This window comes from Cydia amplana, chromosome 3 (assembly GCF_948474715.1).
Source record: "Cydia amplana chromosome 3, ilCydAmpl1.1, whole genome shotgun sequence".
NCBI classification, from domain to species: domain Eukaryota; kingdom Metazoa; phylum Arthropoda; class Insecta; order Lepidoptera; family Tortricidae; genus Cydia; species Cydia amplana.
In genome coordinates, this window is record NC_086071.1 from 5,300,517 (window position 1) to 5,323,326 (window position 22,810).

The 22,810-nt window shown below is 37.8% G+C and overlaps 2 protein-coding genes across 3 annotated transcripts; both read right to left on the bottom strand.

Moving 5' to 3' along the window:
* Nucleotides 1-3,674: 3,674 nt before the first annotated feature.
* LOC134662655 (uncharacterized) lies at nt 3,675-4,540 on the bottom strand. The gene has a single exon (XM_063518927.1). The coding sequence runs from the start codon at nt 4,467-4,469 to the stop codon at nt 3,675-3,677; it is 795 nt and encodes a 264-aa protein (XP_063374997.1). The 5' UTR covers nt 4,470-4,540.
* A 5,992-nt stretch (nt 4,541-10,532) lies between these two features.
* LOC134662443 (NADH-cytochrome b5 reductase 2) lies at nt 10,533-22,259 on the bottom strand. Of its 2 annotated transcripts, none has more exons than XM_063518670.1 (6): nt 22,191-22,259; nt 20,939-21,152; nt 16,446-16,564; nt 14,331-14,535; nt 12,884-13,078; nt 10,533-10,705 (listed from the first exon to the last, which is right to left on the bottom strand). In XM_063518670.1, exons 1-6 carry the CDS (start codon nt 22,215-22,217, stop codon nt 10,533-10,535), a joined length of 933 nt encoding a protein of 310 aa, XP_063374740.1. In that variant the 5' UTR covers nt 22,218-22,259. The 2 variants fall into 2 exon arrangements, with proteins under 2 accessions (XP_063374740.1, XP_063374739.1); XM_063518669.1 differs by lacking the exon at nt 22,191-22,259 and adding an exon at nt 21,595-21,714.
* Between the last annotated feature and the right edge of the window lie 551 nt (nt 22,260-22,810).

Below are 22,810 nucleotides of genomic sequence, written 5' to 3' on the forward strand. Positions count from 1 at the left end.
TATCACTTTTGAAGACCTATCCATAGATACCCCACACGTATGGGTTTGATGAAAAAAAATTTTTTTTGAGTTTCAGTTGTAAGTATGGGGAACCCCAAAAATTTATTGTTTTTTTTTCTATTTTTGTGTGAAAATCTTAATGCGGTTCACGGAATACATCTACTGACTACGTTTCAACAGTATAGTTCTTATAGTTTCGGAAAAAAGAGGCTGTGACATACGGACGGACAGACGGACAGACAGACAGACATGACGAATCCATAAGGGTTCCGTTTTTTGCCATTTGGCTACAGAACCCTAAAAATCCGAAAATATTTTTCCGAATTTGTCTATTCCGAAAAAGCATTGACCTATTGGAAATAAAGTAATTCGGTATTCAGAAATTCGATCATTTGTAAACTCGGAATCATTAAATTCGTGATTTTCAAAATAAGACCTGCTAACCAAAATCCGAATCGGAGCACCCCACTAGCCACGTGGTCTTGTCTGTCCTACCCCTAGAGTGTATGTAAAAAGCCGGAGGCGCGGAGGGGAAGCAGCCCTCGCCCGCCATTCGGAATATCGTTATTCGAAAAAAAAAAAATGGTTTATGTTAAATAAATAAAAATTGTGAAATCATAATTGTCGAAATAAGTAATTGCCAAAATACAAGTTTGTCACGTTTTTTTTTGATAATTGTTACATTTGTCATGTTTTGTTATGGTTTTTGTATTCTTTGGCAACTAACAATTTAGAGTAGGTAATTGAAATTTGGTAAAATAAATGTTGCCAAAGTAAGGAAATGTCAAAATGTGATTTTGCATATCGTTCTCTTGGGAAATAATTATATGCGACTTGTTTAGTTGGGAAATGATTAGTTGGCTTTTATATTTTTGGGATACATTGTTTGGGATATGAAAATCTGGCAAAAAAATTTTGGTAATCCATTAGTAAGCCTATAAATTTCGATATAAGTATATACATAAAATTACACTAATGTACTTAATGGTTATTAATGCCATAACGCCCGTAGATTGATATCAGTCGATTATGGTAGTGACTAGTGACCGACGATTATCCTCTATCATGAAATCGTATCAAATTATTAAAAGTGCCTGGGTACCTACAGTAATTATTGTCTTTAAACAAAATATAATTATCGTTAATTATTTCTGGAACCCCCAAAGTACGTTGCTAAATACGATGACACTTTTATAAGTTAAATTACTATAAATAATATTAAATATAAAATCATCTTAATTTTGTGTTTCCGAACAGACTCTTGAAGAAAATTAGAAAAGTTTTTAGCCAAACTAATGATTCGATTTCTTTGTCGTTTGGATATTATATCCATTATTATTTATTTTATTTTTAACTTGAACACGCTTTCAGCTCGTTTCATTTCATCACATTGGTGTAATGTCTTTTAATGCCAATACCATAAATGAGCCTGGCAAGGCATACCTCGAATTAAGTAAGTTTTTCTCAAAGGTATAAAATCTCTTACGAACCTCCCATTACCGCTGGCGTGGCCGTAGACAACACATTGAAGCATATTCTCCTTGTCAGGCGCATTTTTGAAGTTATTATAGTTGCAAGAAAGCTCAATATAAAGATCGATGTCATGCCCAGAAGGAAAATTGATGCGGTTATTACCAAATAGTTTGTGTCAGCGTTCTGAAATATGATGGACAACTTAGGGCGTTCTGCTAAACCCCCACAAAAGTAGATACAAACCACACGGGATTGTTACGCCATTTAGAGTCCTACTTAAATTGGTTGTTACATAATTACGCTATGGAACGTCCAATTTAGCTAGAGCCCTAAATGGCGTAACAATCACGAAGCGTGACTGTACCTAACCTACATAAATAAACTAATAAATGTTATGGGACAATCTTATACAAATGCTTAGAAATAATGGAGATGTGGAAAACTCACTGTCTTGGACGATACACTCGCGACTCCGGTATACCAGCCCATCGCTCTACCAACTGAGCTACCGAGACTTATACGTACGGGGGGCGGTACGTTTCCTTTATTTCTAAGCATTAAAATGTAATATAAGTACGAGTAGAAATAATCAATTTTTAGGGTTCCGTAGCCAAGATGACAAAAAACGAAACCTGTTTAATCACGCTTCAATAAAGAAAAACGTATTAATAAAGAAATATTTTCTATTTATTAATACGTTGTTGTGTAAAAGAAATACTCAGTATACCCAGGGCCGGATTAAGCATGTCGGGGCCCCTAGGCAGTGCAATGCTCGGGGCCCCCTTACAGTCAATTCTACATACATAATGTTCAGTACAAGGATGTAAGTTTGCGATTTTAATTTCAATCTTCAGGTGTCAGTTGAGCCGATCCGAACATGCCGAGCGATGTTTTTTTCGCTTTTATTGCGTGGACATAAAGCTTTTTTCTATCAGTTTTTGCCGATTCCTTTTTGCGTCAAGTGTGGGGAAAGCCCTTTTTTTTCTCAATGGGTAGTTAAATATTTTGCCAGGCTGAACAGCGATTGTCCGACCATAAGACCATACGCCGAGCCACATGATTAAAATTAACCTAATAATATAGACTTTCCATGTTTAAATGACACTTCATTCACCAGTGAAGCTAGCATGTAGGTACAGAGTCAACCTGAAAAGCCGCAAAAAACGCGGGCGTAGCGAGCGCGAAATTTTTTGTGAAATAATTGTGAAAGCGTGTTAAAAAGGCAGGCCGGGCCGGGCCTAAAAATCCGAAGTTCCCCGGTGAGGCGTGCTTTCATGCGAGGTCAAAGTCGTGTTTCAGGATAAGCACAGCTAGAGCACAGACGCCAACCAATGTCCATTGTATTAAAAAGCGAGGCCGCAGGCCAAGCTTGGCGCAGCGAGGCCAAAGGCTAAGCTGAAGAAGAGGAAATTTCGAAGACAAACCAAAAAATGGAGGTAAAAAGTGAGGCTGAAGGTGGAGCTCAGCAATCTCCACTTTACACTGACTCCATTGATGAGGTTTTAGGCCCTCGAGAGCCTGAAATTCGAGCTCGACATAGACTTTAAAAGCTATAAAATAACAATAATTTACGTTCATAATCATCTAATGTTTCTGTGTCTGAGAAACTGATATTGGACATTAGGTATGAGTAGGTACTATAATTTTTTTTTATGAATTTTGGCTATTTGGAACAAATTTTTTTTTACGAGCGCGGGGCCGGCGGGGCCCCCTAGCCGAGGCGGGGCCCATAGGCAGTTGCCTACTCTGCCTTAGGGTTAATCCGGCCCTGAGTATACCTATATACATTTCGGTTGTTTATATTATTACGGTTCTTGAGATACAGAGCCCTGTGACAGACGGACAGCGCAGGCTTGTCACCCTTTGGGTACGGAACCCCAAAAATACTGCGAAAAATCTTACCTTGTCCCTGATTGCCGTTACAACACTCTGCATCATTGCAAAATCACACATTAATATTTGACACGTGAATGACAGAATCTGTAAATAATTTAGTATTTTTTACTTGCAGGTAGATAGGTAGGAATAACTTGCTGCGTAGAATTACTGTTAAATACTACTGGCGTTATTCATAAACGGCTGCTAACTTAATCAGTTGATGATCATCGTTTGTCCCTATCTGTCGTTTTGCCATAGAGAGGGACAAACGATGATCATCAGCTGATTAACTTAGCAGTCGTTTATGAATAACGCCGTTACCTCTACAAAATACTACCTACTTCTAGATATTTACCTACCTGAAACTGGAATAATCGAATGCAATCCGCCCAAGAGTCCAAAATGTAATGTATAGCAAATACGAGTTTGCCCTGGTCCTGTTCTTTGTCGCGATAATATTGGGAAGCCACCAACGATATATTTGCACCCCTTAATCTCTTAGCTTCTTTTTCCAAAGTAACATTGGCATAGTTTAATCTGTTCGCCAAGAGAAATAGGATTGTTGCCGCTAATACATTTTCCATATACGATGCCACAGTCGAAAATTGGACAAAGAAAAGCGAAGGGCATACGCTGACCATGAATGTTGTATTAAATTTGTATATGCCTATGCACCAAAAGACGGGGATAACTATAGCTAATAAAGCAGAAAATAAATACATTTTCCGATTATAGTTTACTGCTGCGTGCATTTTGACTACACGGTCAATTTTTTGCAACTTTACATAAATTTGGCTATTCAAAGTACCGTCGCTGAAGTTATTTCGAAAGGCAATAACGGCATTTATCATTACGATGATAAACTCGCCAATTTGCAACGTATGTACGGTTGAAATACCTTCAAGTTTAATCTCGCAGTTTAACTCAAAGTAAATGGCAAATATAATATTAAGTGCCCATACAACAGAGCTGTAGATCTGATAGTATAGAGATGGAGCTGTAACGTATTTATGTTCTATTTTGACCCGATGGAAACCCGCTAAATACTGTACCCAGTGGATTGGTTCAAATATTTTGATGAAGTCATCTTCCAAAATGTGAGACGATAACTTCTCCATAGTCTGTTCCGAGACTACTTTAGAATCAAACTAAAAACTTCCCTCGACTGGCCGTAATGTCCGTAATTAAATCATTCTCTTGGGTATAAACTATTAATTTAATTGAATGGACAAGGAACATAATTATTATAATATACACTTCATATAGCTACATTCGGTCAGTACCTATAGGTACAGTACAGTATTTAGGTACTGAACTATCTGTGCGGTAAAACTACCTATTAAGCTTCCAAAACTTTATGGTGTCCATACAATTTAATAAGCTATCATTGTGTCTTTATTGTGTCAATTCTGGCTAATAGGTATCCGGAATTGCTAACATCCGTTTTGACGATTTGGACGTAATATTCTCTACACTATTTAGTCGATACCGGACAAACACAACGTAAACATAACAATAAACAAGCCCGCAAAATGTCGGTTCGTGAATATTTATCAGAGAACTTACTAGACAATAACTTTGTAAAATTAATATCGCCTGTTTATACAACGCAATTAATTTTGGGTACTAGCCGTTTAGTAATGAACGGAAATCTCGTATCAACTATAACATTTTATCAAAAAATATACTCAATCATTTGGATGATTACTGTGAGCGGATCATTTTACTACTTTGTACTATCGTATTATAATTCTTACTATGATAAAGAAAAAACTCTTTTTTATACCTTTGCATTCGGTTTATTAGTTCAGTACGTATCCTATTTGTTAAATATATTTCACGCCAGATTTTTGAAATCACAAGAAAGTGTAGGGGTCTTTCTGAAGATACAGAAAATTGACTGCTTCCTCAAGATACATAACTTGAACGATGTAGATCCGGGTTATTATCTAAACAGATTGTGGCTTGGGTACATAATAACAAACTTCGGAAGTGGATTCTCAATATTCGTATACAGCCACATAGATAAGCCACTCTACACCTTACCAATGGGGTGTGCAATACTAAGCTTATACCTAGAGTTAGTATTAACTGGCAGCTGTATTTATTATTTGGCACAACGATTGCATCATTTAAACATCATTATTGAAAGAAACATTGTTAATAAAAAGCGTAACGTTGACATTAAAAAAATTGAAGTACCAGGTTTCACTGTGGGAGATGCCCATAAAATTATAGGTTTGAAAGATCTCACTAAAATACTGACGTCTATTCTGAAATTATTTCACGAGTCGTCCAACCTATTTACTTTTGAGGTAAGTACACATGTGTATTAAGTACGTACCTAATGTTAAAGTTTACTTAGTTAAGATGTGGTTTACCAAGTAATTATTTGTAATCATCCAGATGAGAAGAGGTTTTATTCATCAGATCCACATCATTAAATAAGTAGGAGTAATAAAAAAATAGGTACAAATAATGATTGATTTTTGTTTCACAAGGAAGCAAAGATATTGTTTAGGTAATCCCTTTCGTGCTAACATTGATACCCGAGCAAGCGAAACATTCCAAATTGAACTTGGAGCGTAGCGAGTTGTTCGTAAAGTGGAATCGTGGAATCTTGAGCATTAAGTAATTTTGTTTGTTCTATGACTCATAATTAAACTAACCAATATACAGGGTGGGCTTTTAAAGCAAAACTTTCCCTTTTATGTATGGAGTCTAAAATATTTATAAATGAATATAAAATTCTAAACTAAGTAAATAAATAGCGACTCACCAAACACACCTGAATTCTCAAAATACACCTTTCGAGTATCTATTATACGGACGGATAGACGGACACGACGAAATGAAATAGATAGGACCGGATGAAAGAAATGTAAGGAAAACAAAGTAAGTTCGATTTCCGCCATATTTTGTGGCTACCTACAAAACGTCAAGACGTTGGTATTATGCCTCGTACTGAATGACGCAACAGTTATTCAAATTATCGATATATTTTTCAGATTTTCAACTTGGTTGTCACAATGCTGATCTGGACATTTCTGGTGATTGAATCGACCGTCGTAGGATTAAGAAGCAAGGTAGGCGGATCTGCACTTATTGTAAGTAGGTATTTGAATATGTTCCTTTTTGGAAAATTCTTATATACCTTAAGTACCTACTAAAGGATAAACATACCTAAACTGTCATCAAAGATAATAGATTGTATACACAGACTTGTCATTTTCGCGCTCGCGCTATTGTATAGTGAGAGAGTTAGAGAGTTACTGTCATGATAAATTATGTAGACATAGTACATTTACTGCCATCTTTTGAAAGAAGATTAAAACTGTTAGAACGCCATTCGGCTGATCCTTATTCTTTCACTGATATGTGTAAATATTGAAATTAACGCCATCTAGCCGAGCATAGGCCAAAGGTTATGGCACCATCTCTCGAAAAGATCGCACCATACCTTTGGCCTACTGTCGAGTATGGCGTTAAAATCAATATTTAAAAATTAACACATATCAGTGAAAGAACAAGGATCAAAGTCAAATGGCGTTCTGTTTTAATATTTTTTTCAAAAGATGGCGGTAAATTTACTGTGGCTAGGTGGCTACATAAATTACGTTGACAATCCGCCTCTATTTCAAATTCTCTTTGGTGTCATTCTATGGAACTTGCTAACTATAAATTATATTCTCTTTGACTATAAACAAACCGCCATATTGAAATTGTATCTGAATAAATCTGAATGATGAATTTACTAGTGACTTTTGTTTACATAGCAAGTTCCATAGAATGACACTTTATATTATTATAATGCATAAATATTATTTCGTGAGACTAAATGATTGTTGTATTTCAGTTGGTCCCAATACTAGCCTCAGTGATCCTCATGCTGTGGATAGCGTTCTACTTCACCCAGCTGATGTCGGTGGCGGTCTCTTGCGATTGGTTCGCTAAGCAGGTGCGACACACAAAGAGATTGGCAGTGCATGCGTTATCCGTTTGTCATGAAGGTTAGTATAGCCACAGAATAAGTAATATAGTACTACCGTATAGAAAGGACACTTCCTACAAAACCGAAGTTTGTGTAAGGCCTGAGTGGACGCTCGAGTTGGGCGTGCAGCGGGGCGGGGCGTGCGGCGTGCATGTTAAACAAATGCAAACGTATAGACCCTATAGTACCGGCCTTAGTGCACGCTGCTCAAATCACTTGTGAGCCCGACGCCACGCTGCACGCCCCGCCGAACGCTCCGCTTCGAGCGTCCACTCAGGCCTTACACTTTGACAGCGATTCGGCCTTACACGATGACAGGGTTGAATCATGATATCCCTTTCACGCAAAGGGACGTCAAGTGGTGTCAACCCTAATAATTGCTCGATGCTGAGCCGAATGGAGCTGAGTTTGCCCGAAGCCAGGAGTGTCTCCCTACTGGTAACTGATGTGTTCCAAACCAATTCCAAACCTGCAAATGTGGAACCATTGTCACTTAGCCGGTAGACAGGTAACCTTGAGACAGTTGAAGATAACTTTTCTGCAAATAATCGAATATATATATAAGAGTTCGAATAATATCCATCATTATTATATTTATAGTATGTATTTTATAAATAGGTGGTAGTTTATATATATTTTATTTATTTATGTAATTTATAAGTATAGTTTGCTTTTTTTAACTCACTCAATATATTTTCTCTCTCTGCACCAATTGAAGGTATCTCTGTTTGGCCCTATCGTTGACTGGCAGAGAATGCAATTTGGCATTAAGTCCGCCATTTGTACATTGTTGTATATATTTTGTGCAATAAAGTTTAAATAAATAAATATATACCGTATTTGGCACCGACTTCAAACATATTGCTAGCGCATATAAAACGGGTAATACTTTATTTTTACAGCCATTTCTTCCCTTCTCAGTGTTTCTCCAGCACTGGTCTTAATTGTATATGTATGTATCTCTTGTTATTCCATATTTCTTATCCAAATGACTTACCCGTATTTGTACAATACACGTACAATACAACGGTCAAGTTTGCAGTCGGATATTATGTAGGCAGATATAACAGAAGCAATAACTATATTTCAGACAAGGACGCAGATATCCGCAAAGCAGCATGGGAACTGCTACAACTTATCGAGTTTGAGAAGCCAGTTTTCTCGGTGTATGGCATTTTCACTCTGAACACCAGGTTGCCTATCCAGCTCATTAGCGTCATCACCACTAATGTACTAGTTCTAATTCAATATACTTCTAATGCTCTAAATACTAATTAACAACTATTCACTACTTAAGTTTGTTGTATGTACAACTCTACTAGAGTCTGTGCGGAAAGAGACCCTCTATTATTTGAGGTTAGTCATGTCTTTTCTTACCTATTAAAAATCTAATATCAAGACTTCTAAAAATAAATTAATGTATGACCACGTATTGTCTATTGTAGCAGAGCTAAATGTAAGTTTCGTTTTCTGTGTTTAGTGTACCTAATGTTCAGAAAAATGTTAAATTAAAGGCAATAATAGTAAACTAGTATTTCTATTTTCTATAATCCAGTCCAGAGTATAAACTACGTAAGCAATAAAAAACATGCTATATAAACAGATAACAACATTGAATAATTCTCATTCACCTCTTTTATGCTTAATGTTAATATAATAACAACAATTTTTCCAAAAATACGAAAACGTCAGGATAAAACACGTATCTACAACTCTCTAGAAAAATGCAGTTTTTTTCATTTAAATGCTTTGTTTTTTATGAATGGCAAGTTTCAAAAATATTGTTCGTCATAATATTGTGGTTACAAATAAAACAACCACAAACTTCCTTGCAAACATGGACGCAGAAAAGCTGATTGTACTAATTCGTCACATAAGTATAAAAATTAACAATATCTCCGATTGCAGACATAACAGATATTGTGACTAACATGGGCCGTTTTATAAAAAGCTTAATCTGTAATACAAACGAGAGCCTCTTTCTGGCAACCGTTAACACATTCAGTGCCAGCGCGAGCTACGCGCTAATAGCGTAGCCGGTAACACGGGAAAAACCGTATGGAGCGAAAAGCGCCTACGACCATTGAACTCCCCTAGCGAGTCGCTGACAGTTAATGTGTTAAGACAGACTGTCGTCTTTATTACACAGGCGTCTATAAAACTACCCGTTACCCTTCTTTCTCCGTAGTATGTACCTAATGGAATCACGCACAGTTCGACAAAAAAAGAGCAGAAATTAAATAAATTGAAATTCAATTATTTAATATCTGGCAACACAAGATTTCAAAAGAAATAAATTGTGTCGAATTTACTTGATGACAAACGGCCAGCGTACACAGTACGCACTTAAGGTTCCGTCACACAGGCGCGTTTTCCGGGCGGGGCGTGAGAGTTTTATATGTAAAAGTGGCGCGCCCCGCTCACGTCCCGCCCGGAAAACGCACCTGTGTGACGGAACCTTTAAGCTGCAAAGAGATGGATTACTAATATTAGGTAACTATTTCCACTATCGAGCGAATGCAGCATAACGAAAACTCAGGAAAACTATTAGCTTAGCACCCATGCATACAAATGTGTATAAGCTAATAGCTTAGCTGACTGTACGTTTTCTGGTTACGCTCAGTGGCGCCGTCAATACTCTTTTTTGTCGGATCCACACAACCGTGATTAAATTGGCACTTAATATTTATAGGCGATATTAAGAGCCAACAGGAGTGGTCATTTCTCCATACAAACGTACTCGACTGTTTCCTCCGTGGGTTTTGAAGCTAGAGCTATGATTTTTACAACACAGATTAATATTGTCAATATCTGTGTCGGACCGTTTTGCTTTTTTTGCTTTTATTGTTTTTTAAGGCGCTAGAGCCCTTCAAAAATGGCCAAAATGGCCAAATTGACTATGCCGCAATGAGAGGCGTGCTATTCAAAACTGACATCAATTAGTCAAAAAAGCAAAACGGTCCGACACAGATAATGTCATAATCATTTAGATTTCCAAATTTGGTTACGATTGGTTAAGTTTTGGAGGAGGAAACAGTCGAGTACGAAACCTCGATTTTTGATATTTTTACGCAGGATTTTTCGCCTTGTCCTTATCGCACTAGTTTTAGGAGCCGCTTCCGTTAGCGAGACGGGTATATTTACCTAAAATATTTAAATCTTAGCTCCTGTTGGCTCTTAATAGGCGATATTAATAGGCGAAGCGCAGGTCATCCTTGAAGCCGAGCTTCTCCAGCGCCGGCGTGCAGGCGAAGTTGATCATGGGCGGCGGGCCGCACATCAGCACCAGCGTGTCGTCGCCCGCGGGGAACATGTGCGCGCCTATCATCTCATCGTTAATGAAGCCTGTGCTGTACTTCCACCCTGAGACATCAATATTTATTGTCGTCTAAGTGTAAGGCCCATGGTATAATAATATACTCCGCCTGGTACTCTCTTCGCGAATGACCTAACTGTCACTTGCCTACGTCATCATGCTGTTTACAGGTTCTCAAACTTTAAAATGTGGGAGAATTTTAACCAACGGTGAAAATTATTTTAACGGCATTAATTTTAAGTTATTCATGTAGAAACATAGTAAAATAAAACAAATCTATACTGCACTTTTCACTCCTACTCTTACAGTTCCGAATAGAACAGCCAACCATTTTCGTAACAAAACATTAATTACCAAGCTTACGACGTGAAAAGTTTGGAAAACACTGCGACTGCTGACACTGAGCGAGAAGGAAATAACAATTAACACGCGTTCGACAAGGATGACGGTCAGGGACAACATGGCGGATTGTCAAATATGACAGCGCTATCCTGTGTTGCCAGTAGTGTAAACATAATTACCCGAACGTCTGAAATTCCTTTCGTGAATCGGAAGATATTGCTAACGAATAATTAAAAATGACGTGTTATTGTAAACTTTAAGATAAAATACATATAAATGAAAATTATAAAATTATAAAGAAATATTTTAACTTATTAACCATAGATATAATGTACCCATGTAACATGTTATGTTGAAATAAAGTGGCAATGTTATTGTGACGTAGGCAAGTGACACTCTGGGAAGAGAAGACCATGTTTTATTAGACTATGGTAAGGCCTGAGTGGACGCTCGAGTTGGGCGTGCAGCGGGGCGGGGCGTGCGGCGTGCATGTTAAACAAATGCAAGCGTATAGTAGCGGCCTTAGTGCACGCTTCTCAAATCCCTTGGGAGCTCGACGCCACGCTGCACGCCCCGCCGAACGCTCCGCTTCGAGCGTCCACTCAGGCCTTACACTAAGTTAAGTTACCACTACCTCCCACCGTCGCGAGAGGTCACGAGATTTTTTACAAGATATATGAAAAATCATAAAAACGCCTGCCCAGTTCTTTACATTTTGAAGTGTTGGGAACTCGAGTCAAGGGGTTTATTAAGCAGAATCGTCTGCATAAAATACCACAGTCTTAAAAATAAAGGAAAGAGGAAAAGCTCATCGAGCGAGACTCGCACTTGAGACTTCGGGATGCTAGCCCGTCGCTCTACCAGCTGAGCTACCGAGACCTGCCCGCTGACAGACACAAGATATGACCGCAGTCATGAATTGCGTTTATTTTTACAGGTGTTTCATCTTGAAACTAATTGAAACGTTAGCTTGAAAACGAGTGTGATGTCTCATCACGAGACAAAATGGCGAGAAATCCATTGTATTGATTGAATATTCTTATAGTTCGTTTTTTTAGCATTAGAAAGAACTTGAAAGAAGGTAAACGATTTTGACATGTCTTTTAATTGAAAAACACTTTTTTTAAATCAATAACTATTACTTATGAAAGCAGAAGACTATAAAAGATCGTATTAGAATCATAATTGTTACATATTTACCGTAACTTATTTTTAAAATGTGTTTTTCAATTAAAAGACACATCAAGATTGTTTACCTTATTTCTAATGCTAAAAAAAAAGCGGCCAAGTGCGAGTCGGACTCGCCCATGAAGGGTTCCGTATTTAGGCGATTTATGACGTATTAAAAAAAAACTACTTGCTAGATCTCGTTCAAACCAATTTTCGGTGGAAGTTTACATGGTAATGTACATCATATATTTTTTTTAGTTTTATCATTCTCTTATTTTAGAAGTTAGGGGGGGGGGGGGGGGGACACATTTTACCACTTTGGAAGTGTCTCTCGCGCAAACTATTCAGTTTAGAAAAAAATGATATTAGGAACCTCAATATCATTTTTGAAGACCTATCCATAGATACCCCACACGTATGGGTTTGATGAAAAAAAAAATTTTGAGTTTCAGTTCGAAGTATGGGGAACCCCAAAAATTTATTGTTTTTTTTCTATTTTTGTGTGAAAATCTTAATGCGGTTCACAGAATACATCTACTTACCAAGTTTCAACAGTATAGTTCTTATAGTTTCCGAGAAAAGTGGCTGTGACATACGGACGGACAGACAGACGGACAGACAGACGGACAGACAGACATGACGAATCTATAAGGGTTCCGTTTTTTGCCATTTGGCTACGGAACCCTAAAAACTAACTATAGTCGTATACTAACCTGGCTCAGCTCTATCGATGGTGTACCACAGCTTGAACTGGTTAGGGTGGTTGTTGGCGTAGTTCTCGAGCTCATTCTTCAACAGGATGTCCTGCTCAGTCTGGTTGGCGAACAACAGCCTGAGTTCCGTGTGGTCGTTAGTGTCGCTGCAGATGTGGCGGATTAGCTGCAGCATGGGAGTGATACCGGTTCCACCTATAAAAATTACACAAAACATTACATAGCCACAGGGCGGACACGCCATACATCAAAAATGATTTGCGTTTATACATATGTGTGCGCGGCACGTCTGTACACGCGTCATTGAGGTTCTGACGGAATCCTGACATGCTCTCAGTAGAGCGACTTACGCACACATTCATGTCGCGGCCTGTCGCGGGCGAGGTAATCCGAATCGGGGCGGGGCGGTGCGTGTCCGTTCTATATGATAATACTATTACTTATTCTGTGACATAGCATTACACAGCGCTGGTGGCATAGCGGTAAGAGCGTGCGACTTTCAATCCGGAGGTCGCGAGTTTAAACCCCGGCTCGTACCAATGAGTTTTTCGGAACTTATGTACGAAATATAGCCCTAGCTAGCCTTCTAACCGTCTGACCTTGGTGAGTTTTGGTCAAATTTTGTTGGAAACAACTGTCTACACGGTCCGGGACGGACCAAGGCCACGCGGTCTGAAGGCTTGTCGACGACCGTGTAGCAAGGGCTTATCATTTGATATTTATCAGTTGCTTTTCGGTGAAGGAAAACATCGTGAGGAAACCGGAATAATCCCAATAGGGCCTAGTTTCTCCTCTGGGTTGGAAGGTCAGATGACAGTCGCTTTCGTAAAAACTAGAGCCTACGTCAAATTCTTGGGATTAGTTGTCAAGCGGACCCCATGCTCCCATGAGCCAAAATAGCCGGGATAACGCGAGGAAGAAGATTACATAGCTATAGGAAACGTGTAGGTGTGCTCATTGGAGGGTCTACTGACCTTGCAACAACTCGCATGCGCATTTGGATACATTGCGGATTTTTGTAGATCAATTGAATTCGTTAAACCTACTTAGCCAACCTACAACCTAGGTACTTACAACTCTTACAAGTACATATTTTAAAACCTTTTATAGTTTTAATTGAAACTAAGAGTATTAGTAACATTATTCGACCTGGAACTTTAGCCGTTCGATTAACAGGAAATATAATTGCAGGTCATCTATTAATAACTTGACCTCATAATATAGCTTCTTATTTTATTATTCTTATTCAAATTTTACTAATAATTTTTTAATGAGCTGTTGCTGTTATTCAATCATATGTAATCTCAATTTTAAGAAATCTTTATACTAGTGAAGTTAAATATAATTTTCAAAAGTATATGTGATAGGCCTCCTCTGTGTTTCATATTTGTTTATTGCAAAACTTATCTAGTGACCTATGTATGTATGCGCATAAAATAAAACATACCAGCAATCATATTCAACTTGTTAACCACCACTTTGGTAGGTGGGTCTTTCCTTAGTTTCTTGATGAGGAACTGGCCATTGCCGACGTACTGCAGACGCCCAGAAGGTCCCCGGACATCAATGGTGTCTCCGAGCTTCAGGCTTTCCAAGTGTTGGGACATCTTGCCACCATCGGGGAATTTCGGGTGCACATTTTTGAAGTACACCTGAAAATATTTTTTTTAAGATTGTAGCATAAAATAAAATTTAAATTACTCGCTATTTGATTCTGTGGCCTGTAGGTACATACAATACTAAAGATACCTAAAAGGTTTTCTAAGGCAAAATTCGTGCTTCTCGTTTGACAACTGATGATGGCGCTGTACGGCTCCGAACTTTGCTCAGAATCCGTTTCTTTGCTAAGAAACGGATAAACGGATTTCGATCAAATTTGGCACACTGATAGGTTATAACCTAGAAAAGGACACAGGATATTTGTTATCCCGAACTGCATTCCCTAAGAATCATAATAAGGATTGCAATCAATTGAGTAGGTACGTGCGTAATATGGGGGCGGCTGAGTCTTGACACAGATCGTTATACAGGCATTTATCGATTTTTGTGAGTTGAAAATTTATTGATGATCATGGTGACAACATGGTAAATGTCACGTCATCCATTGTAATAGCTATTAACGAATTGTTAAACTGGCGAAGCATACAATTATGCTTGGTAGATAAAATTTATCATCAAATCATAATTAACTGCATGACTCTTATCACAGTTATCAGTCGTGCGTGGTGCGTGTCACATGAGGTGATGAGGCACATTACTTCCAAAATGATAACAAAGGAATTTTAAGAATTTAGATCCATTTGAGTGGTGCAGGTTGTATATGTGTATATCCTATCTAAGAACCATAATACAGGCAAAGCCGGTTTCCCTATTACTTAAAGCACTTTAATACTATTTACAAACTTAATACAGTAGAACCCGCTTAAGACGATTCTGAGGGGACCTAGCAAAAAGAGCGAAAAATCGTATTAAGCGTGAACAAAAAAACTATAATAACGGTGATAATGAGCGAATGAAATCTAAGTGTAGGCAGGTAATCTAGGAACACTAACGATATTAGGCTCAAGTAGAAAGTCGTGGAGTAAAGTAACTAATAACTGCCTGCAAATAAATCTGAGAGCGATAGCTTGCACTCCGTGGTCCATAACGGTCAAGCAGATAGCATCGCATTCTTACGCCGATAAGGACCCGACAAAATATATTAGACAAAACCAAAAACTGTAGGTAATAAACACATAAAAAATGTTGGCTAACGGCGTATTGCATAACAATACGGTCAAAAACACAAACGTGCAGATGGTGCGTAACGGGACGGATAAGTAATATATAATTTTAGATGGCGTATTAAACGGGACGAGAGTCGTATTAACCGTGAAATAATGTATGAAAACAGGCCTAAAGTTGCAGGGACCGTCGTAAAATGGCGTATTATGCGGGAAATCGTATTAAACGTGATCGATCGTATTAAGCGGGTTTTACTGTATCTGGGAGACCGAGCTTTGCTCGGAAAACATATAAAAACTCATAAATGCGCGTTTTCCCAGAGACAAGACCTAGCTAGATCGATTTTTCGCCCCCAAAAACCCATATAGTAAATTTCATCGAAATCGTTAGAGCCGTTTCCGAGACCGCCGAAATATATATATATATATATATATAAATAAATAAACAAACAAGAATTGCTCATTTAAAGGTATTAGATATATAGATACATGTTTATATTCCCCAGAGAACATTTCCCAATAGCCCCTATACAAAACGGAAAACGTTCTCGAGAATGGCACAACTACAGACATGTCACATCACTTATCAAGTTATTTATCATCAGTTTCCAAGCGTAACACATTGGCCAGTTCCCTAATATCAGTATGAAATAAAACGAATACCACTAGTGTTTGTTCTGAACAATGTATGTCTGAAGATAACTCCACCTACTACACTTAGAATCAAATCAAATCTGCTGACTGTGTTGACTCAGAGTGACATATAAGATTTTTAGTTTGGCAGTGTTACGACTAGTTTCCTTAATTAAAATTCGAAGCAAAATCTGCAAGAGTATTACCTTAATAACCAGATCCACATATCCTTTTTCTTCATCACTGGACACTGGGGTATATGCTCTGATGACCAGATCATCAGCCAGCTTCACAGACAAGTGGATGTGCTGTCCTATGGGCAAGCCTGAAATGGAATGACAGTAAATAGTCAGTAGGATTTTTACAAATTGATAAATTTATGTGTAGGTATGTATTAAAAAAACAGGACATATAATATCCACTTAGCTTGTGAAGTACTTTATCATTACATAGACACCGAAAATTGCGATAAAACCATGTTTTTCTACACAGACCTTAAACATTTTAAGGAAATATAATTTAACTAGGTATTTTCCCGGACTGAACAGATGGCAGTGCAGCCCTGGATACAGGTAACATAAAAAAAAACGGCCAAGTGCGAGTCGGACTCGCCCATGAAGGGTTCCGTATTTAGGCGAATTATGACGTATTAAAAAAAAACTACTTACTAGATCTCGTTCAAACCAATTTTCGGTGGAAGTTTGCATGGTAATGTACATCATATATTTTTTTTAGTTTTATCATTCTCTTATTTTAGAAGTTACAGGGGGGGACACACATTTTACCACTTTGGAAGTGTCTCTCGCGCAAACTATTCAGTTTAGAAAAAAACCGGCCAATTGCGAGTCGGACTCGCGCACGGAGGGTTCCGCACCATCAACAAAAAACAAACAAAATAACGGTCACCCATCCAAGTACTGACCCCGCCCGACGTTGCTTAACTTCGGTCAAAAATCACGTTTGTTGTATGGGAGCCCCATTTAAATCTTTATTTTATTCTGTTTTTAGTATTTGTTGTTATAGCGGCAACAGAAATACATCATCTGTGAAAATTTCAACTGTCTAGCTATCACGGTTCTTGAGATACAGCCTGGTGACAGACGGACGGACGGACGGACAGCGGAGTCTTAGTAATAGGTAGTGATGTGCCGTTACCGTAAATTACGAGAACAGAGAGAATCGTCGGGTAACTTTCGCGGTAACGTTCTCCGTACGGGTAATTATCGAGAAAGTGGTCTAAGTTTAAATGTTTTTAAACTTTTTTTTACAGAATTGTTTCTTATTTAGGTAATACAATCTGTATAGAAATTTTCAAAATAATCTGGCAAGAGGAACTAGTTTATTACCAAAATTACCGTAAATTACCGCCGTAAATTACGGGCAATCTTCCCCGCGAATGTTCTCGGGTAATTTTTCTAAGAGAAATTTTAACTTTTATCAATGAATTCAATGATGTATGTAATTAGATGTTAGAGATTAAATACACAATAATATTACATTATTTTACTAATGTTTAATAAGTTTCATTTGATGTGCGAATTAAGTGTTTTTAATGAAAGTAGGTTGAATCAAACTTGCATAACGAAAAATAAAGTGAGTTCTTTATTATTTTAGCTTAAATGTATAAAATTCATCTCATAGTTATGACAGTGATTTTAAATACCTAATTCAAAATGTTGTGTAATCTATAAAAACATATCTTATACCTTTAAACGTTATTTAAATATTTATTTATATATATTTGTGGGATCTCGGAAACGGTTCTAACGATTTGGATGATATTTGCTATATGGGGGTTTTCAGGGGCGAAAAATCGATCTAGCTAGGTCTTATTTCTGGGAAAACGCTGATTTTTAAGCTTTTATATGTTTTCCGAGCAAAGCTGCTCGGTCTCGCAGATATTATATTTCAATGTCATATGTAAGCAAGCATTGATGTGTAAGATAAAGTTTGATTTGTAATGACTTCCATTACAACAAGTGTGTTTTAAGATACAATTTTATTACGTCGCGTGTTTATTTTAAGTTAAGTAGGCTGTTATATTGTAAACAGGTAAACGCTTATCAGCTGGGTTTGCAATGTACCCAGTTACCGCAGTAAAAATAAAACACGTGGAAAGTGCATTTTTGTACTGTGTGGGTACTAACGGATTAAAATAGTTCCTGATGGCCCTCAAGATCCTGCATTTATAGCGCTCGACTTTTCTATGTCCTGTTACTTGTCTCGATAGCGCAATGAGCACGTAAGAGGATCTTTCAGAGTGGTCCTTTATTTATAACAAACTAAAAGAAGGCTTAGGATGGTCCGGTCCGGCCACATGAAACGTTTGATAGTTTGCCAGTTAAATCTCTTAAACATCCCTACAAAACACGAAGTCCTCACAGTCTGCAGCCATTCATGCCCTTCAGGGCATGCTAAACCTTCCATCGCTTCACCTACACATACAGCAAGAGGCCATCCCCCTCAGCGGACATCCCCAAACAGACAGTGAGTCGGACTCTGGAACCTTCTCAGAAGACCTGAACGTGTCCATTACCAATCCGCTAGGAGCCCATAACTCATATTCCAAGCTGAGTGCATGGGCATCATCAATGCGGCGGCTGCCATCACTGCAAGGAGGGTAGTAGGATCCTCCATCCACATGCTATCCGACAGTAGAGCACTCTTAATCGCCCTGAACCATATAATTACATCAAACCGCATTAGGTGCGGAGGCGATTGGCCCGGAAACGATTCTCCCGATCCACTTTAGCAAGGTACGCTCACTGCTGCTAGAACGTACAAAGAAACAGCACACTGGCTAAACCAGGCTGGAGGCCGAAAGGCCATGCCTGGTATCAATGAAAGACTCGCTCTTTCAGGATCCAGCAGGAGGAAGGGTGACCATTCCTCTTGAGGGGTTGGGTTGGCTGGACTAGCCCCCACCCCCCGTCATGAAAAAAAGGCGCCCGTCGTCGAGTTACGAAAATCTGCCCGTGCTACAATACAATACAATATCCTCACAACATTCTTGGGAATACGAAGACCTCCCGGCACATGGTAGTTCAATATCAAGAGGGAGATGAAAGCCCAGAACCTAAACCCTATGGTAACATTGGTAACCCAGAATAAAGCGGTTTGTCTTCGCCGCCGTACATATAAACCCAGATAGAGGTGGGACTAATATAAGGAGAAATACACGCATCAGCTCCAAGAGCTGCTAGTGTATCAAATAAAAAAAAAAAAAAAAATAAGACTAGAAATTATTATACCAATCAACCACATGTCAGATAACATAAAAATAATAATAACACAGAATAATAATAATGTAAAAAACATTTAAATACTTTAAAACCACAAAACTTGTAAGCAAAATTCAATCCTAATTTAATATACTTCATGGGTAAGTTACCGTAAATTCTAATTTACGGTAATTTTCACTAATGAGAATTACGGTAAGTGCGTAATTTCTCGGCGGCACATCACTAGTAATAGGGTCCCGTTTTTACCCTTTGGGTACGTAACCCTAAAAATGATATTAGAAACCTCAATATCATTTTTGAAGACCTATAGCCATAGCTACCCCACACGTATGGGTTTGATAAAAAAAATTTTTTTGTTTCAGTTCTAAGTATGGGAAATTCCCAAAATTTACTGTTTTTTTTTCTATTTTTGTGTGAAAATCTTAATGCGGTTCACAGAATACATCTACTTACCAAGTTTCAATAGTATAGTTCTTATAGTTTCGGAGAAAAGTGGCTGTGACATACGGACGGACAGACAGACAGACAGACAGATATGACGAATCTATAAGGGTTCCGTTTTTTGCCATTTGGCTACGGAACCCTAAAAAGTAACACCTCAAGTGCTAAGATTCCATTCTTGAGTTTCTAATTGAATTAGTTCCACACTTACACAGTACTGTGTATGTTTGTTATAATTACAGTAATTAGTAGATAAAGGTTAGTGTATGTTTTCCTGTTTACACTAAGGAAATAGTATGGTTTTACGAAAAGGCATTTATTTAAGTAAGATGAATGTGGTTTTATTTGTTAGTAATTTGTAAGTCTTATCCTATATAAATATATTTTATTTAGCTTCTCAAAATTTAGGAAATTTTTGCTTTTATATTTTCCAGGTACATTTCTGTAGGAAAACAAAACATACCATTTGAGAACAAATCAAACTACAATATACCAAAATACCAGCTTGTTTTGTGAATCTTCTACAAAACCATCCCAGTTTTGAAACAATTTTGTACTACATGACAGACTGGTTGGACAAATTAAGCCACCAGACAACATTAAAGGCCCATTTAGACAGTTCAAGATCTTACATGCAATAATCGATTCATTGCCTAGCTACAGAGTACAATGATCAAAAACCAGTTGATTGAGCAATAACCGGAATGTAACAAAAATCACATGCAAATTCTTGAACAGTATAAGGGCCGGTAAAGACGGACTGCAACCCGACTGTGACTTGTATAGGAACTACATGCTGATGTTGCAGTTGGCGAGCAGTCGGCATGCAGGTCCACACAAATTCCATGCAGGTCCACATAAATTCCAGTTGGGTGCAGTTTGTCTGTATTGGCCCTAACTGGGGCTAAGTTAGACCCTGCTTTCAGGCAGTTTGACTGTGACTTTGTTTAAAAACTTTCTGTGGGTGTGTTACGTATATATTGATTATGTTAGATTAAAACATAAGTAAAACCTACCTAATACATGATCTTTGCTCGGCAATCCAAACCGGAACCGTCTTGTGTCATGGCTGATCTCCTCTCGCTCTATGAGTGGCAGGGCGTATTTCACATTGGGATCCACAAGGGTCACCGGGTTCTTGCTTTTGGACTTCTTCTTGCCCCATAGACAATTCGCTATCACTGTCGCTAGGACTACTGTAGAACCAACAGCAACAAGTATAGGCAAAACCTGAAATAAAACTGTTCAGTTAAACAATGAATAAGTACATTTTTGAGCTTTATGATAAAAGGTGCAAACTTTTTCAAGTTAACCTTTAACTTTTTGGTCTAACTCTAACTAAATGACTAAGTAAGTAATGCTGGTAAAAGTAAGGATGACTGACATACCTATTAGGTATATTATCATATACTTGATCAAAATTTGTAATGGAACGGTGATATCTATATCTATTATCTACATAATTATCTATCTCAACAATACAAAATATTATAAGTAAATAAGTACATTGGACAAACATTTTTATTTGATTTCTTAATAACTCTCTTGTAATGGAATGTCCTCTGTTCAAAGTTCTGTTTGCTTGTTACCCTTGACCCCAACCAAAGAACTAGATATTTCCCTTGTCTCTGCCCCAACTAAGTAAAAAAATTTAGGTTAGTTTAGTACATACTGGCACACTGTCTAAAAGATCAGCTGTTTCAACTTCCAGGTTACTCATGATCACAGAAATCAAGTATGTCACTGGCAAAACTGGCTTATAAGGTATAACACTAGAATCGAGATATACGCCGCCACGTAACGTGCACACTGAATGAACTTAACTTATCAACTGTTTTAAATTCAAATGACATTACTACACAAACACAAAGACCTTGAACTTGGTTATCTAGAACTTCATTATTATGACATAACCAATGTTGTTTCAATTTCTTGAAAATAGTATGTGCACCAGTTGCATCTCATCTCATGAATTTAGGTATGTTTGACACAAGTTTGAAGTTTTAGACATGGAAACTATTAAGCTCTCTCTGCATAGTTACTAACCATGTTGGTGTCTCCGCTGTTCACGCTGTAGGATAAACATAAACTAAATATCCCAAGTAGAAACATTTACCTGTCTGGACTATCCAGTCATATACGATAAAAATGATAAGTTATCGACAGTCATCGTACTTAATCAATGTAAGTAATAATACTATGCCGATAAGATTAATAGCAAATAAAAGAACTAAAACAAAAAAATATCTTCGTGTTAGGCATACTTACAAGTTTGCTGTTGAAATTTAAACTCATTTTGACCGATTATTAAACACTAACAATAAAATAACCCTAAAATATAACACTCGTTCAGCTCGTTCACTATTACCGCCGGTGTGTAGTGCCGACTGAAACTCACGAGAAAGACAGATTAAAAATACGAATATTTCAGTTCATTGTCCCAAAACTCGAACACGTTACACTTTCACTATTTTAACAATGACGTCCTAACAAAAATAGGAATTTCAAGGGATATGTTTACCTAATGTTCCGACTGAAGTAAGTTCCTATTTAGGACTAGGTAGATACTAGGTATATTTTATTGTTACTGCACTAGCAAGCCTGGTATGTCATGCCCAAGCTTTTCTTTTCACATCTTCATACTCTAAGTCTTGTTCAGTCTATTTAAAATAAAAGCTTTCTTTGATTGTAGCAGAGTATAATAATACATATAATTATAAAATAGGTATAGGATTGTAGTTTATAAATCAAATTGTATCATGGCGGCAGTTTTCAGTTTTTCACAGACACATGACAGAAACTATAGAGCCCCCACACACTCGTACGCGTATCGCGGCGCTAAGCCGCGAACGTGAGTGTGGAGGGGACTTATCAGAAACCTCAAACTA